Source organism: Amblyomma americanum, chromosome 1 (genome assembly GCF_052857255.1).
Source record: "Amblyomma americanum isolate KBUSLIRL-KWMA chromosome 1, ASM5285725v1, whole genome shotgun sequence".
Taxonomy (NCBI): Eukaryota; Metazoa; Arthropoda; class Arachnida; order Ixodida; family Ixodidae; genus Amblyomma; species Amblyomma americanum.
Genome location: NC_135497.1, coordinates 300,794,344 through 300,812,269, shown reverse-complemented (window position 1 = coordinate 300,812,269; position 17,926 = coordinate 300,794,344). Strand labels below are relative to the sequence as shown.

Here is a 17,926-nt window from a genome sequence, read left to right as displayed (position 1 = left end):
GCACTGGAAACATACCGGACCTTTAAACAGGAAATTGTCAAAGAAAATATCTATGATAATTGTAGGGGAAGTTCTTTGTTGTTTGAGGCCAGGACTGGAGTTTTGCGGACTAAGACGTATAGAGTCAGGTACCAGGAGATAGACACTTTGTGCATTGCGTGCGGAGAGGAGGAGGAAACGGCTGAACACTTGATACTTTTCTGTAAAGGGCTTCACCCTACAGTGGAAGGCAGCTTGGCTGACTAAGGCATTGGGATTTAGGGATAGTGAAGGGAAAGTGGATTTTAAGAGGTTAGAAGTAACCAAGCGAAGGTTATCTGATTGGTGGCTAAAAGCAAGACAGGAGTAAAATTTCACAAGACATGGCTAGGTGGCTTGAGCCACCGCCCGATGTAAAGGGTTCAGCCGTATCCATCCATCCATCCATCCATCCATCCATCCATCCATCCATCCATCCATCCATCCATCCATCCATCCATCCATCCATCCATCCATCCATCCATCCATCCATCCATCCATCCATCCATCCATCCATCCATCCATCCATCCATCCATCCATCCATCCATCCATCCATCCATCCATCCATCCATCCATCCATCCATCCATCCATCCATCCATCCATCCATCCATCCATCCATCCATCCATCCATCCATCCATCCATCCATCCATCCATCCATCCATCCATCCATCCATCCATCCATCCATCCATCCATCCATCCATCCATCCATCCATCCATCCATCCATCCATCCATCCATCCATCCATCCATCCATCCATCCATCCATCCATCCATCCATCCATCCATCCATCCATCCATCCATCCATCCATCCATCCATCCATCCATCCATCCATCCATCCATCCATCCATCCATCCATCCATCCATCCATCCATCCATCCATCCATCCATCCATCCATCCATCCATCCATCCATCCATCCATCCATCCATCCATCCATCCATCCATCCATCCATCCATCCATCCATCCATCCATCCATCCATCCATCCATCCATCCATCCATCCATCCATCCATCCATCCATCCATCCATCCATCCATCCATCCATCCATCCAGCAGGGCTGACTTACCCAAGGCATTGGGGTTTAGGGATAGTGAAGGGAAAGTGGATTTTAAGAGGTTAGAAGTAACCAAGCGAAGATTATCTGATTCGTGGCTAAAAGCAAGAGAACAGTAAAATTTCACAAGACATGGCTAGGTGGCTTGAGCCACCGCCCGATGCAAATGGTTCAGCCGTATCCATCCATCCATCCATCCATCCATCCATCCATCCATCCATCCATCCATCCATCCATCCATCCATCCATCCATCCATCCATCCTTATCGATGCTGGAAAAGGTAGATAATAATAATAATAATAATAATATTAATAATAATAATAATAATAATAATAATAATAATAATAATAATAATAATAATAATAATAATAATAATAATAATAATAATAATAATAATAATTGGTTTTTGGGGGAAAGGAAATGGCGCAGTATCTGTCTCATATATCGTTGGACACCTGAACCGCGCCGTAAGGGAAGGGTAAAGGAGGGAGTGAAAGAAGAAAAGAAGAGAGAGTTGCCGTAGTGGAGGGCTCAGGAATAATTTCGACCACCTGGGGATCTTTAACGTGCACTGACATCGCACAGCACACGGGCGCCTTAGCGTTTTCCCTCCATAAAAACGCAGCCGCCGCGGTCGGGTTCGAACCCGGGAACTCCGGAGGAAACGTTTTATGATAACTCAAGAGGCAGTGCCCTCCTCTTTGAAGCTAGGTCAGGATGTCTGAACGCGCAGCTACAAAAAAAATTAACGAAGAAGATGACACATGTGCTGTGTGTGGTAAACCTGTAGAAACAATAGAACACCTCATCCTAAAATGCGATGGTATCCATCCCGATGTCGATGCAGGCACAGTCACTCTTCCTGAGGCCTTGGGGTTTAGAGATAATAGTCATGTAATTAAATCTGCGGTGGAAATTAGCAAAAAGCGATTGGAGGATTGGTGGCACAAAAGAAGAGAGGTGACATAAGTTTTAAAGTGTAGGAAGACGTTTTTTTAAAGGAAATGGCGAATTGTATTAACAACTTACAGCAGAGTAAACAAAAATAAAGGAAAAAAAAACTGAGCATAGTGGCAACAACCACTGCCCGTTTCAAATGGGATGCTCCTACCTTCCATCCATCCATCCGCTTGGCGCTCCCATGGACCGGACGAACGCGCCGCAGTGGGTGCTGGCCTATGCTGACTTGTTCACGTGGAAAGCGCGCGCATTCTCAATGTGTCGACTAAGAAAACCCAGTCGAAAGATTGTTTCACCCGTTGTTGTAAACATGAACAAAAGAATATAAATTTTGCTTCAAAACTATTGCTTTCTGGCAGCGTTCTTAAAGATGTGCAAATGGCATATGGGTCATTAATGCCACACGAAACGTCCCAGACCAACAGCGGCCACCGCCGATTCTCTTGAAAAAAGTTGTGCTAGTTGGCGATTAGGTGAATAGGCTTCGCATAAAATATTTCTCTCAATTTTTTTTTTTGCTCATGTGAGCGCTCTTTGTAGTTTCCGCAAAGGAGCAAAAGTTGGTTGAAGTTAAACATCTTAAAATCAAACGTGAAACGGGATACAATAGCAAATCTTATTTTAGAGTATTTCACTTGCGTTGTTCTTTTAATTTGATTTTGTTAATGAGGCCGTGCAAGAATTTTTCGCGTTTTCTTGGTTCAGTAAAAAAGCAAGGCAATTTTGCGATTTTTCGGCCTAGCAACCTTGCTCGCGAATCTTCCTTTTCCTAAACGCTCACGACTGCGGCAGTGCTGTGGCATGTTGCAAGTTGCGCGTCCGCGCCGTAAGTGTCGCCACGGTCGGAACGATTGCAGCGATCCTGGTATCTGGCGGCAAACGCGGCTGGAGTCAAGCCTAATAAAAAGTAAAATTTCTCGACCATAGTAGACAACACAAACATGCTTATGAATGAAAATATAACCAGTCGTAAGCATTAAAAATAGTATATCAAAGAAATAAATTGCGAAAATGACACAACGCGTCTGCGCCGCCAGCGCCGCCGCGGGCAACGCTGCAGCGCAGTGGCAGCAGACGACAGCGACCGGCGCAAGCATACCGAAACTGACTGCGGCTCACGACCAACGGGTAAACACATGCTGTTGTAGCGAGCGCTCCAGTCACGCAGTCCTGCTTGCGTTTCAGTTTACGCGCACAGTGGGCTTCTAGGAACACCAATCGCCATGCCTCCGGTTTTGTGCCTTGTTGCTTTTGCCTCAGCAAGTCCGGCACCGAAGCGGCGTTGCATAAATTTACTCGGGATGCCGCGCAGAAACAAGCCTGGATAGATTTTGTGCGTGCAGCTGGGCGCCACTATTGGACTCCGAGCAAGTGTTATATGCTCGCTACACTTTGACAACAGCAGCTACGAGTACAACCTTGCATACCTCGCTGGCTTCGGCATTCGAGCAAAACGTTTCCTGAGCCCTGGCGCCATGCCAACGTTGTACTACCTCGCAGCAGCGAGCGTCTTCTCGCTGCGGAGAGCTGACAGAGCGGACCAACAGTGCCAAAGCGTCAGGTGTGTATCGCATGCTTTCTCAATGATATCTGTTGGCGTGCATGTTCGTGCTGCAGCGTCAGCTTGTGCAAAATTTTTGCGCAGTGCGTCGTCGATGGTGTCAGCGGGCTTCCTGACTCCTGTGAGTACGCGCACATAGACGAGACTCCAAAGTTTTCGACTTCGAGCACAGGTTGGCTTTTCGATGATCTGGTTTACTTGGGTTTTCTCATGGTGCCGGAGATTGATGTTTTGGTTGGTTGCTTGTTTAAAGATCACAGTAGCCCCGAAAACGCACAAAAAAGAGGCGAAATAAATGTTACTGAAACCTGGTGTGAACGCCGCGACTTTACTAGAGCTTCGTATAAAGATGGCCTCGCCGTTTCTACCTCTGCCCTAACGCCGCCGCAAGTGCTACGGTTAAATAAAATGAACCGCCCTCTAGCCCAAAAATGAAAATTTTTCCTCTCTCCCACTCTCTCCCAAGCGTATTTTGATAATACAGGTAGCAGGTGATAATAAGGAGCTTAGCACTGCAATGCATTCATGCAGCAGAAATTGCTCCTGACATTGTAATCAGTTACTGAGCTACTGTATGGTTAGTCTCCAGCACTTCTGAGTGGGTGCAATAGGTATGCACAACTGAGAGGAATTTTGATAGAGTGGTGCCAGAGCTTAGTTTTGAAAGTGCAGTGCCTCAGGGCAAAAGACATGAGCCAGAAACCTGGGCAGCCTCTGCCTTCTCAGTCTCTTACAGCGCAACACAGGGACGCCTTGGAGCACTGCTGGGAGTGGCTTGGCATACTTTCATTTTGTGCACTTCATAGACTACTTGTGTGCAGAGTTGGACATTATGTCTTTGCGATGCACTCCAGTATAGAGCTAGGAGGTTAGTGCTCATATTGCCATGCCTGCAGTTTCCTTCCTTCCTGACTTCTAACTCAGCAAGACAGACATTTAAGCAGCTTTGTAAAAGTTTCCGGAAATGAACCACAGTGTTGTTGGAATACCAGCATTGGGTGCTCACTGTGAAACTTAAAATGATGCTGTACAAGACGAGAAATGCAGATTAAAATTTGGTATGAGGAATGGTGTTAGAAATCAGGTGAAAACATTTTGTCACTTAAGGTGTTCAGGTATCAATAAGAACCGCCTTGACTGAAAATGGAAGGAAAGGAATACAAAACTAGTTAGGGGTCAACTGAAAAACTGAAACAGAAGTAAAGAACTTTAAACAGAGGCAGAAAGGAAGGCTGTGGGCTTGCGTAGGAAATAGAAAAGGAAAATTGGGAAAGAATCATTCCATGATAATTCAGGATGCTAAGCCCTACTGTTTAAAATGACAATCATGGCTGCAGAAAGATAACTATATATATAATTATGGAAATTGAGGATAATTTAAGAAAACAAATGGGGTATCTTCCTAGGATGTGGCAGTAGTCATCCAGAATTATACATGTACAGGCTTCAGAAGTAATGAAAGCAATGTGAAACGTCCATCATTGACATTATCCAGAGACAGTTGCAAGATTGTCGGCTTAAAAGCAGTGCAATCACCTAGTGATACAAGATTAGGACTCAGATTTGGGATAGCTTGAACAATAGCGAGATTTCTACTTGAAATAAAAGTTCCACAGATTGATTGGCTTAGAATAAAAAAAATACAAGGCATAGTGGCATCCAATACCACCTTGTTTCAGTGAAGGCCCTCGGAAACCATTGATTCATCCACTGTTTCCTTGTACATATCAAATCTTGTGATACATGGGTTCTGGGGCAAGCACTTGACAAACAGCCTGTTTGACTGTCTAGCGTAGGTTTGTCATGGTCTATCTGTATAAATGCCTGTTTTGTATACTCTGAAGCCTTGCCATTAGTTGAGAGTAGCTGGTGCTGTTAATGTTAAGGCCCTCGGAAACCATTGATTCATCCACTGTTTCTTTGTACATATCAAATCTTGTGATACATAGGTTTTGGGGCAAGCACTTGACAAACAGCCTGTATGACTGTCTAGCATAGGTTTGTCATGGCCTATCTGTATAAATGCCTGTTTTGTATACTCTGAAGCCTTGCCATTAGTTGAGAGTAGTTGGTGCTGTTAATGTCTGTAACAGCAGCACTAATTATACATTATTGTGCCATTACATGTGATTTTATAACGTAACATTCTTTGTGTTCTTGGAAAGAGTACTAATGATATAGTCATTAGCCTGGCTGCTGACCCGAAATACACAGGTTCGATCCAGGCCTCAGCAGTCGCATTTCGATGTAGGCGAAATGCTAGAGGCCCATGTACTGTGCGATGTCGGTGCACAATAAACAACTCCATATGGTCGAAATTTTCAGGAGTCCTCCACTACGGCGTTCCTTATAGCCTGAATCATTTTGGGACATTAAACTCCATAAACCAAACCAGCAAGCACACTAGCGTGAGGTCTTCTTTGGAATCCTTTAACAATTATGTGAATTGTTTGTTAAGCAGCACTCTCCTCTGAGAGAAGCGTCAAGGTGGATTATTATTGGCAAGCCAGACATAACTTTCTTTTAAAGTAGTTGTAAGCGAGCTAGTTATTCAGATGATCATTACCAGGGAGCATCCTCAGCAATAAAAGTTCAGTGTTTTGCCCAGCAGTTGGAAACCATTGTATTATGCATCAAGAAAGACAAATCATATGCTTCTGTGGTGTGGTGTACAAGAATGCACACAATGGTACAACTCTGCCTTTCTGGCCAATTACTTTCACAATGTTTGCAACTGCACATTGCTCATAATTCTCCTCCCATTGCAGAATCTCATACAGACTTCACAGTTGCCGATATTATGCTGCAAGAGGACACAGCTTCGAGGTGTTCGTCGCCAAACTGGGATGGTTTGTCTGCAACATTCGAAGAGAATCCTCATGACAGCACTTACCAACCAAGTTTGGACACCTCAGCAGCGTAAGTGTATTAATAAGCAAGGCCTAGGCACATATATAAGAGCCCAGCAGCATGTAGGTATCATCGTTAATGGCCAAATTTGCTTCAGTAGAACCTGTGCGTAACATCAACATGCAAATATTTTTGTAGTAGCACTTGATGGTGGTCGTTCTTTAGAATTTATGGTAGTTGTACATTGAGCATATTGTTTTATTTATATGACAATGCTAAACTGCCTGCAGTTCTTCCTCTGAACCATCACCACCTCGGAAGTTCATTGTTTTGAGGACTGCTTGCTGCAACTCGCCAATCTCTGCAGGAAGAGCCATCGCCCAGCACAATCTTCACAGAAGGTGTGCAACTAAGTCTCACTTATACGTTGCAGCAGTTGCAGTATTCTTTTCTCAGTTGATCACAGTTATATGCTAAATACGCTGTTTTATATCTTCCTGCCATCATTAATTGTTTAGTCTTGCCCTGTGTGTTTTTCCAGGTCATCGGCTCTCTTGTTGTGGTGACAACATGTCCAAATATGCACATCACAAAGTGGTATAGCCAGCCAACAATGAGGCAGATTGGACGTGGCAACGTGCTTCTGACCGCTGCCATATTGTTCGCAGGATTCAACCCAACGCAGTCCCTGCGACTCGTGGAGAATGTCGGCAGCTTCTCCTTTTCAAAGTGCACATACGACAGAATCCAAAAGGACATCTTGTTCCCAGCTGTGTGTAAGGTTTGCATGTTTAATTTATAAATGCCTGGATTTCTGCTATTGTAAATGTGGACATTATATATTCTTTCTTTAAATATTTTTTCAAGTACTGTGTGCTTAGTATGTCTCTGTGACATCTTTTGATTCTGTTAATTTTCTTCCACTGTTTTATTGACATCATTCTTCGAGGTTTTCCGTTCGTATTCACACACATCGATGATGTCCTCGTCGTTAGTTCCTCTCCCGCCGAGCATCTCTTATCTGCGCCTAGTCGTCGAATCTTTTGCTGACCGCGGACTCAATCTTAACACTGACAAATGTATGCTTGGTGTTTCATCCTTGGCATTCCTCGGACATCTCATCAACGCCCACAGTATCCAACCTCTTCCAGACAAGGTCAAGGCAGTTGCGGACTTCCCCCACCCAGACTCGCTATGTCAGCTCTAGCATTTCCTTGGCCTCGTCAGCTACTACAGATGTTTCATTCCTGGATGTGCTGCCGTTCTGCAACCTCACAAAAGTTTACTTTAGTTGGCCAACCCAAAGGCACCCGCTTTCACCTGGATCGAGGCTGGCAATGCTGCTTTCATTGCTGTCAAGCATCACGGTCAGTTTCAGGTTACGCTGTTGGCTACGTCCCGCAGCAATTTCTTAACAGTGAGTGATGTCCTCTCGGTGTTTTCTCGAAGAAGCTCTCATCATCAGAGCAGCAGTACAGTGCTCTCGGCCGTGAGCTGCTCGTGGCATACATTGCTGTGAAACACTTCTGTTTCTTCAAGGAAGGCCGAAATTTTGTGATTTTCACGGACCACACACCACCCACGAGCGCTTTCTTTTCACCCTAGACCAGGCCTACTCACCCACGGAAACACGACATTTGGCCTTCCTGTTGGAATTTTCACCGACATCTGGCACATCAAGGGCGCCCATAACATTTCCGCTGATACCCTTAGCCATGTATCTTTCTTGCAAACACCTTTTTTACACTGCAAGTCCTGGCCCGTTATCAACAGCAGGATGAAGACCTTCAAGCAGTTTGTTCATCATCCTTGCACCTGTGCCCGTACATTGCACTGATCCTGGAGTCGACATTATTTGTGACGTGAACCCTGTCTTTGGACACACATGCCTTTATATAGGCACCTGTGCCTCTACGCTGCACCCTTTTCAGTGATGTTCACCACCTTTCTCATCTCGGTATCCGTGCCTCTGAACGTCTTGTTGCGGAGCATTTCGACTCGCCTGGCCTCAACGCCGACGTTTGCATCTGGGCTCTGGAGTGCCTTGTTGCCCGCCAGCAGTGCAAAATTTATCTTTGCTCTATGACCCCTCTAGGAAGTTTCCAGCCTCCGGAATCCCATTTTGCAGTTATTCACATCGATCTGGTCGGACCATTACCATCATCGCATGGTTACCATTATATATTCACCATAATTCACTGTTTTACGCGCTGGCTGGAAGCCAGTGTTCTACCGGACATCACTGTGAAAACAGTTGCCTCCGCGGTCATTTCCATGTGGATTGCCCGTTTCGGCGTGCCAGCGGAGATCATCACCGACCGAGGCCGCCTTTTCGAGTCTGCACTTACCACCAGTTTGACCCAACTTCTCGGCATCATCCTCCTCAAAACTACAGCTTACCGTCCGCAAGCCAACAGTTAGGTCAAGAGGTTACATGCAGCCGAAGGCATCGCCACTTCCTTGCCAGTTGTCCTTTTAGATCTTAGTACGCCCATCAAGAGAGATCTCGTATGTGCCCCTTCTCATCTCGTCTATGGCGCATTGTTGCGTCTACCAGCTGATTTTGTGTGCCTGCCTGCTCAAAGCGTTGTCTGTCCTGTCCTGGCATACTTTATATTGAACGTCTAACCACTGTCCTCTCCCGTATCACCGCCTGTCCGACATGTGCTCACCAGTGCAAGCTGACCACTGTCCACCGTGATTTGAGAGACAGCGCCTATGTTTTCTTATGCGTGGATTGTGCTTGCCCTCTGCTTCAGGCACCCTATACTGGACCCCATCTCGTCGTCGCGTGGGGCGACAGAATGCCGTGTGTCGTCAGTTATGACACAGTCATCTCCCTCAACCACATAAAGCCTGCCCAGGTCGACAATATCGTCCTTCCTTCATCAGTTGCCCTCTCACATCTCTTTCCACTTTTTCTCAACAAGACTTCTCCCTGCCCTCTTTCACCTAGCCGGAAGACTGCTGGAACGACTGTCTCCTGAGGGAGAGGCCTTGTAGTGGCATGTTAGCGCCGTGTGCTGTGAGGTGAAGAACTAAAAGAAGAGACGTGCAGCAGCTGGAATTTTACCAGTTTGGCTGCAGCTATTGTGGAAGCATTATCTTTTAGTGTAGCATAGCAGCCAGCCACGCTGGATCAGTTCTGTGAAGAAAATAACTGCGAAGTGCAAGGGACGCTTGCAGACCTAACATTGTGTTGAACTTGTTTGGCATTGGGCTTGAACTGTTGTTGGACGTTGCAGACTATGTAGTTTGAACTTGGCTAGAACTCCCTCTTACTCAATTAGTGTAAGACAGCAGAATCTTGTGCTATGCTTTTGTACATTCTATAGAGGCAGTAAAACTTCTCAGTGAGGCATGTAACTTGATCCTTTAGCTGCTCAGCCTTAGCACACGAAGGATGAGGTGTGAATATTTGAACAGGATGGTGGATGCAAGGCCCAAGTACACGCAAGTACAAGTACAGCACAAATACTTTCTCCAGCTGAAGCTTCAGAAACATTTGCTTAAAATCAAACAGCTGTAGTAGACCTAAGGGAGAAGAAAAATCATAGCAGTAAAAAGTAGGAGGACCACAGCAAGTAGCTTGCACTCATCATAAAGTAGGTCCGTGTATTACCGGCAGAAGACCGGACGTGTTGAGTTCGGGATGAAGTAGCATTTATAAACTGTAATTTGTCTAAACTGCATGATAGCTGCCCTCTACATAAAAGCTGTCTTTTGGTTTCTTTCTCGTAAAGTTCATTCCACAGTCGCAGGCTTAGTGACATTTTGCCCTGTTTTCTTTGTGCAAATCGTTCTGTCCAGTCAAAATTCCTGAAGTCTGTCATCCTTTTGGTGTGTGATCATGTCCTTGCTTAGGATAGCCTCTGAAAGTCCTACAGGTGTATGCTTTCCGAAGTAATGTCCTGCATGTGTGCTCATTGTGCTACTGCATGAGCAGGTTCTTTTAGATCTTAGGGTGTTGGGTAAAAAGTGTTTTTTTAACCATTTGTAATGCAGCTCAGCCCTCCAAGTAAGGGCCTGCTTCCTGTGTTATGTTTTTTGTATTGTGACACATTGAATAAGTGTTATGCATCTGATGGCCAAGGCATTTTTTACAGACTCACAGATGACTGGTGCTATGAAGCATGTCTTTATGCGAAAGTTGTTTATATTTGTGCAGTGCGGAAAGTTGATGACAAAAGAGAGGTAACACAAGTAGTTTCAGGTGGAGATGTTTTGGAAAAAGCAGTAAATCGTGGAAAAATATTAAATGAAGTAAATGGCCAAAATAAAAATAAAATAAGACAAAAATGACAACTAAAACCAGGTGTGGAACTCTAGGCTCCAGTGTTTGCAAATGGTTTCGGAAGCCTATCTTGTTTCATCTCTTCATGCAAGGTCGGCGAGCACTTATATCTTACTTTTTATTGAGTCAGTTTGCCCCTAAAGGCTCTCTTTCGAGGGTATCACGTGGGGAGGTTAGTGTACAGGGCGTATAAGGATCAAGAACAGCAACAAAAAAAATATTGTTTACCTTCTGAAAGGCTTCTGCTCTGCAAGTGCGATGATCAGGTTGCATTATGAAAGTCAAATTGATAGCACCACAAGAGCGACAATGGAGAAATTAAAGAGTTTGGCACACCTTTAAAAATTAAAACGTTCTTCCAAATATCACACAGTGCCCTTCATGTCTGGCAGTTATATATTTTTGCACAGGTGGCAGGAACCCTACAAACAACACCCATGTAGCACTGAGTAAAATGGGCTATGCATTTGACCTGACATATTGTCATAATGGCCCCAACTGCTCGCAGCCGATTTTTGTTTTATCTAGGCTAGACGATTTCGGCTGGGCTATGTTAAACAGGTACAAACGGCGCAGTGCTTGGTTTTGTAGTAGCTTGAAGGTTGGCTTTTTTTTCTTATACAGTGCTGGCCAGTGATTGACTATCTCTTATGATGCCCCAGTGTATAATCCTGCACCTCTTGTAGCGAGCCTGCAGTGGGATACAGCCCTGCAAAAGTTTAACACTTACCTGCTGCTCACTTTTATTGCTGGAAGGCCTGGAACTGCCGCAAGAGGAAGCCCCAGAATGGATGCTTAGCGTTATTTGAAAGTAGTAACACTTTTTGTTACTCAGTATTGTTTTTGTAACTCACCTCTTACTATAAAACACTATGAATGGGTTGCCACCACACCTATCTTGCTTGATGTGCTATCTTGCCTGAGCAGATATCTGACCATGTGCAGGTTCTTATTTACCAGGGTATAGCTTTCGCGACAGTTCAGATTAAATTGACAGCATTCCTATCGATCTGTGCTCACTGATGTACGCAACACCTGCATAAAGGAAATGTAGCTGCCTGCTCAGAATTCCCCATATAAAGCTCAAATTTGAAATATTTCACGGAACTGCGAGAAGCTGGAGCTCCTAGTGATACTACACACTGGCTTTCTCGAGTTTGGAAGTTCCTTTCACATTGAAAGCTCCTTGATACACACAAACAGTTTCTGCTTAATCGTTCATAATTGCTGCTAACTGTTACCACTTTTTCATTTTGTTCCTCCGTCTGCTTAAGTTTATTTAGCTGTGTTGCTTCTTCCAAATTACCTTAATTCAATTAGCACAAGCGTCACCTTTCTGCTGTCCTTGTCCTGCAAAAATGAGCCCACTGCAACTGGTCCAACCCTCAAGTCTGCGTTATTTCAACGTATTTGCTCTGTGTGAAGTGCACTTAGGTTGTTCTGCTGTATTGCTTGTACAAAACTTCATTAGTGTGCTGCTCATCAGGGTAACATTGGTTTGCTTTTCCTCTCAAACAGAGGTGAGCAAATGGGAGAAAAAAAGATAATGGGAGAGGGTTTGATTCTATGAAACTGGTTCGTCTCAATAACATGGATATTGAGGAAATGCTGACATGATAATAATTCAGTGCTTTGCAGAAGGCAAGGCATGCACCCTGACGCAGTATGTGGGCTTTATGTACTTCTCAGGAATTTGCAAAAAGTGCATACAGCTGAGGAAGTCTATTGTATAGCGATGTCTGTCGTTATACCCGCATATGCTTGGCACAATCTCGCTCGGCTGGGGTCACTCTTCATGCATGGGAGCTAATGCAGGTATAACTGTTCTGCCATTTTACTGTTGCGTATGAAAATGTGTGTTCATTCATAGTGATTACAGAGCAATGTGATATTTTACCACAAGTACAAACCCTATTATGTGGTGTGAATTTCGGAAGTTGTATTGTTGAAGGCAGCATGTCATGCATATGTTGTATGTGTAGCTAGGCCAGCCCAAAGTATGTATATGTATATCTATACAAAGTACACGTTTGTCCGAAATACCACTTCTGATAATTCAGACTAATGTACATTTTATTTTTCGTTTTACCTGGAGTTTATTGTTCTGCTTTGCATTTTGTTGTGAAATAAATGACTGTACACCTTGTTACCTTCATTGGGCACAGTTCATTTCTGACACTGATTTATTCCAGGTAGAGAAACCCACAGTATCGCTTGCGGGGAAAGCATTTCTCATTTCTCCCACGACACAGCTTGGCAGAACTCTGCGATTCCTTCTCCCAAGGCGATGCCAAATCCAGCGCACAAACTCGGTACGCCGTGTACCTGTAACGACTGCAAAAAATAGTCGCTGCGTTATGATGGTGATGTGCAAAACACAAAAAAAACTTACAGAACCCTGAATCAGTTTTTCCATTAGTTGTTCATTATCAGTGGCAAGTGCCAGCAACTGAGGTGCCAGGCTAGGTGTATAGACAGAATAAGAGAGTATGTAGCGATATTATGTAGGAAGCTATAATTTCACTGCTTTCAGCCTTGCTATCAGGGTTGCCAAAATTTCAACCACTGTCCTGAAACTTTAAATTTCGTTCATACAAAGGTGGCTGCATTCAAACTGTATAGCTGCAAGCGAAATGGTGGCGAATCTAGGTTTGAAGATCAAGACAAATGTGGAGTTTAATGTAAGACACAAATGTCATCATTGAAACTGATACAGGAGTTGAGAATGACAATATCGCAAGTGCCTCTCGTATATGATCGAACATGCAACATCCAGTTATTTGTGAATCTGGTGCGTTGACGAGGCCGGTCTGTCTTGCAGTAGTGCCAAATATGCAAGTAGCAGTGCGTAGATGTTAAGGCAGCCCTGTACAAACATGTTGCTGCTGGTGATGCACAGCGCACACTCGGGGATGGGGGCAGCTACTTCAGGGATTTCACGGCAGCACAAAGACTCGAGCACGGTGTCCATGGTGCGACAGCGGCCGCATTCACACTTAGGATAAACGTCGTCATTATTATTATTATTATTATTATTACTACTACTATTGCAGCACGCAAAACTGAACTTGCAAGCCGTCGCGCCCGCAGCCGAAGGCAATTTCGGAAAGACCGCTTTGTGCATGCATCGGCCGCGTTTTTGCGAGTTCTCGAATTAGCGCACGCTCGCCACGAAACATGCAACAAGCACAAAATCGTGTGTTTCACGGAGCACGAACAAAAAAATAAAAGAAACGAATAGAGGTGTGCGAATGGCTTGCTGGAGCGGCAAAATTATGCCCCTCAACCACGCAAAGTCTACGGCACTATACGTGTACGTGGGAGAACACGTGCAAACAGTTAAGAGAGAAAAGGCATCCAAACGGCGTAATGGGTGCTCGCATTATTTACGGAAACAACAAAGAAAGAGTTACAATATGAGGGGTTGCATGTGTTTGTGGCCTCGTTTAAATTTTGTCCAAAATATGTTTGACTGGCAGTGACTGACACAACGGCAAAGATATCGGGCACTGCAGTTGGGACGAAAACAAACAAAAATCCCTTAGACGAGCAGCAAAATAACACAACACTGCTTACCAGTTGACGTTGCCTACACGCTCGGCGTCCGCTGGCACAACCTGAACTGCGTCGGGCCTGACGCCTGCCTCCTCTTCGGAATCACTGGCCAGCAAGTCAAAAATAAAGTTGTTGTTGCCTCAAATACGATGGCACATACCCACGGTGGGGGATCGGCCAGGGTTTGGTGGAGATCCAAACAGGAAAAACTCATCCAAGTTTATCTCAAGCGGTGCAAAAATAAAGTGATTGTCGGGGTTTGCAAATGCGGCGTCTTCATCGTCTTTGTCGTCCTCCGATTCCTCATAATCAGTGTCTTCTCCAAAATTTATTCGCCTTCTGACTCGGAGCTATTCGCCACCAATTTGCGACTTGCCCTGCTCCCGTCTCTCCGTCGTCTCCGTATTTACGCACGCGCGTCTCAAGCAGACAACATGCCCACTCGACGTCACGGTTTTCCGTGCCCACGTGACAGCGCGTTGTCTGGTTTTTGACGTCGTGTAGAAACCTGGCAACTACGAACCGGAACTGGTGGGTACAAATAGTACGATTATTAATTATATATTACGAGTCCGTGCTTCTAAAATCATGTACCATGCTGACAGAATCGTTATGCATTATTTACAACCGAGAGGTGCAACACAAAAATGTGTCTCTACCCCTTTAAGCAGTATGATGACAGCTTTTAAAAGAACAAATCACTGCTACAGCACACTTGATCACTATAAAATTGGTAACAAAAAAAAGTGAAGGAAAAGAATGTTGCCGGCCGCGGCAATTGCTATTAATATTTTAAGCGCCTGAGCTGCAGCCGGCTTGCGGTGAAAGGGAGAGGATAGCGAGGAGATATATAGAGGGAAGCGATAGCAAGAAAGGACAGGGGAGAGCTTTGCAAACTGGTCACAATATACAAAAAGTAATCAAGTTCGCGCCGCTCGCGCTAATGTCCAGGCTCTTCATAATAATAATTGGTTTTTGGGGAAAGGAAATGGCGCAGTATCTGTCTCATATATTGTTGGACACCTGAACCGCGCCGTAATAGAAGGGACATAGGAGGGAGTGGAAGAAAGAGGTGCCGTAGTGGAGGGCTCCGGAATAATTTTGACCACCTGGGGATCTTTAACGTGCACTGACATCACACAGCACATAGGCGCCTTAGCGTTTTGCCTCCATAGGATAGGATAGGATAAGCCTTATTGCTCTAGTTTCAATACACTTCAGAGTTCAGAGGTCGTCTTCATCTTGCGATGTCTTCGCCCTCTTCAGCGGGTGGAGCCCCTATTCCAGGGCCCCACTGGATCTGGCAGCTTTCACAGCATGTTGTACCAGCCTTCGTTGGAAGGCTGGATTGCGGCTGGAAAGTGCTTCCTCCCACTGCTCTCGACACGGTTCTTTCTGATTATGGAAACTATGTCCTCGCACTCCCACGTTGTGTGATACACCGTGGGTTTGCCTCCGCATTTGGGGCACGTGTCCCTGCACTGCGTTGGATAAATTTTGTTTAATATGAAAAGATTAGCTAGGGTTTCTGTTTGGAGCCTCCTCCATATGACCGCCTCTTCCTGAGTCAGACTAGAGTGCGGTTCCGGATATCTTTTCCTTAACCCCCTGTATTATTTGGCGATTTATGAGAAGATGGGCATTGCGTTTTCTGAGGCCCCTCCAGTCTGAGTGGATGAGAGGCTCGGTTCGTGTAAGCTCGAGCGGTCTCATCGGCCCTAAGGTTGCCCCATACTTCCGCGTGTCCGGGTACCCAGAAAGTAACATGCCTCGCCTGGTCCTTTTTTGGAGCCACTTGTGCTAGGACCTGTCTTGCACATTTACCTATCCTTCCTTTCAAATCGTTCCTACACGCCTCTTTCGAGTCTGTTAGGATGGTTTAAAGATTTTCCGATCCGGTTGCCTTCGGCGATCGCTAGAGCAACTGCGAGCTCCTTGCCCTCATCAACCGTACCGTTTTTAATGGATGTGCTAGCAAATTCTGCGCCCTCCCAGTTGAGTGCTATAGCGCTGCCATTCTCACGTCTCTTCCTCTATATCTGGACGCGTCCACATATACTGTATTTTCTTTGACCGCTACTTTCTCTTCTATGTATTTTGCTCTTGCCTGTCTCCTAGCCGGGTGGAGGTCTGGGTCCATGTTTTTGGGGAGCGAGCAGACTCTGATAGTGGCTCTGATATTGCCGGGGATGTCTGCATCCTTTTCTAGTATTTTTTTCTAAGTTGTATCCCAACTTTTATAGGATTCTTCTGCCGCTTCTTGTTTGCAGCAGCCTTTCCTTTTGCTTCTCTAGCTGTGCCTCTTCCAGCTCTTCGAATGTATTGTGAATGTCGAATGCTAGTAACTTCTCGTTTGCTGCATGCATCGGCAGATGAAGGGCCGTTTTATACGCCTTCCGAATGATTGCGTTGATTTGGCCCCATTCCCCTTAGGTTTGGAAGTAGGGGAGGGAGTAGGTCACCCTACTTATGATCAAGCTTCTTACGAGTTTCAGTGTTGCTTTCTTTTATGCCACGTCTTCTCTGTGATACTCTGGTTATCATTCTTGCCACTTACGTCGCAGCTAGCTTAAGCCTGTTGATTGCGAATCCGCATCTCCTGTGTTTTTTGATCCAAAATCCGAGGAATCTGACCAATTCCCTCTCCAGAATGTGGCTTCCATCGAGCAGGATTTCTACCTTCTCCGGGTTTTTCTTCCCTCTTTGGATTCTGAGGATCTCTGACTTTTCAGTGAACCACGCCGGTCCTCTTTCTTTCACATAGTCTTCCACACACGTCGCCGCTTCTTGTAAACTTCTCTTTTTATCCTAGCGTTCCCTGGTTGGCCCATATCTTGATGTCGTCCGCATAGATTGCGAAGCCGATGTCCTCGATCTTTCCGAGTCTTCTTGCTAGTTCAATCATCACTATGTTGAAGAGTACCGGTGATATTACCGAGCCTTGCGGCGTGCCCTTGTTTGGCGTGTTGATTTTTTCTCCTCTGAGCTCCCCGATTCCCACCATGGCTGTCCTGTTGCTTAGGAAAGCCCTGGTGTAATCGTGGATCTTCTTTCCGAAGTTGGCGTTGTTGAGTCCATCTATGACGGCGTGGCCTACATTATCACAAGTGCCTTTGACGTCTAGGGCCATGATAACGTTTTCGCCATTGTAAGGGACTTGCGTTAGGACTTCTTTGATCTGAAGAAGGACGTCCTGCGTGGAGAGCTTTGCCCGGAAACCGAACATGCTGTCCGGGTAGTGCCCTTCTCTTCTAGGTGTTGCTGTAGTCGACGGGTGACTATTCGCTCAAAAAGTTTTCCCAGGCACGACGTTAGCAATATCGGCCTGAGGTTTTCTATTTCGAGCTTCTTTCCGGGTTTGGGAATCATCACCACTGTTTCCACTCCCTCGTTGATGAATTGGGTCTGTTGGTCGACCGCTTCATCGCTGAGGTTTCTTATCATGGAGTTTCTGATTCTGTCTGCACTGGACGCGGTGTTCCGCGTCGTCGCCTTGGCCACTGCACAGACCTCTTCTCTTGCTATGTGTCTGTCGAGGTGCGGGTTGTCTTCGCCTCGGTATTCCATGTCGTAGGCGTCCGGTTTTTCGGGGATTATTCTCCACGTTTTGGCGGTACTGAGTATGCCG

At 45.4% G+C, this 17,926-nt stretch overlaps 2 protein-coding genes across 5 annotated transcripts; one reads left to right on the top strand and one right to left on the bottom strand.

The window, feature by feature from the left end:
- The first annotated feature begins 3,139 nt into the window (after positions 1 to 3,139).
- LOC144115294 (uncharacterized) lies at positions 3,140 to 12,897 on the top strand. Of its 4 annotated transcripts, none has more exons than XM_077649623.1 (5): positions 3,140 to 3,599; positions 3,684 to 3,771; positions 6,380 to 6,518; positions 6,740 to 6,850; positions 6,991 to 12,897. In XM_077649623.1, the coding sequence occupies exons 3-5, from the start codon at positions 6,400 to 6,402 to the stop codon at positions 7,013 to 7,015; spliced, it is 255 nt and encodes an 84-aa protein (XP_077505749.1). In that variant the 5' UTR covers positions 3,140 to 3,599; positions 3,684 to 3,771; positions 6,380 to 6,399; the 3' UTR covers positions 7,016 to 12,897. The 4 variants fall into 4 exon arrangements, with proteins under 4 accessions (XP_077505749.1, XP_077505748.1, XP_077505751.1 ...); XM_077649622.1 differs by having other exon boundaries at positions 3,684 to 3,720; positions 6,991 to 12,891; XM_077649625.1 differs by having other exon boundaries at positions 3,268 to 3,599; positions 3,684 to 3,720; positions 6,368 to 6,518; positions 6,991 to 7,558.
- A 4,204-nt stretch (positions 12,898 to 17,101) lies between these two features.
- Positions 17,102 to 17,524, bottom strand: LOC144119548 (putative nicotine oxidoreductase). The gene has a single exon (XM_077652133.1). It carries the CDS (start codon positions 17,522 to 17,524, stop codon positions 17,102 to 17,104), a length of 423 nt encoding a protein of 140 aa, XP_077508259.1.
- Positions 17,525 to 17,926: the final 402 nt, after the last annotated feature.

Bases quoted from the DNA above. Each gene is read 5' to 3' on its own strand.
- LOC144119548 (XM_077652133.1), bottom strand. From the start codon at position 17,524: ATGTTCGGTTTCCGGGCAAAGCTCTCCACGCAGGACGTCCTTCTTCAG.
- LOC144115294 (XM_077649622.1), top strand. From the start codon at position 3,514: ATGCCAACGTTGTACTACCTCGCAGCAGCGAGCGTCTTCTCGCTGCGG. The intron at 3,600-3,683 runs GTGTGTATCGCA...ATTTTTGCGCAG, and splicing joins CAACAGTGCCAAAGCGTCAG to TGCGTCGTCGATGGTGTCAG. The intron at 6,519-6,739 runs GTAAGTGTATTA...AACTGCCTGCAG, and splicing joins AGTTTGGACACCTCAGCAGC to TTCTTCCTCTGAACCATCAC.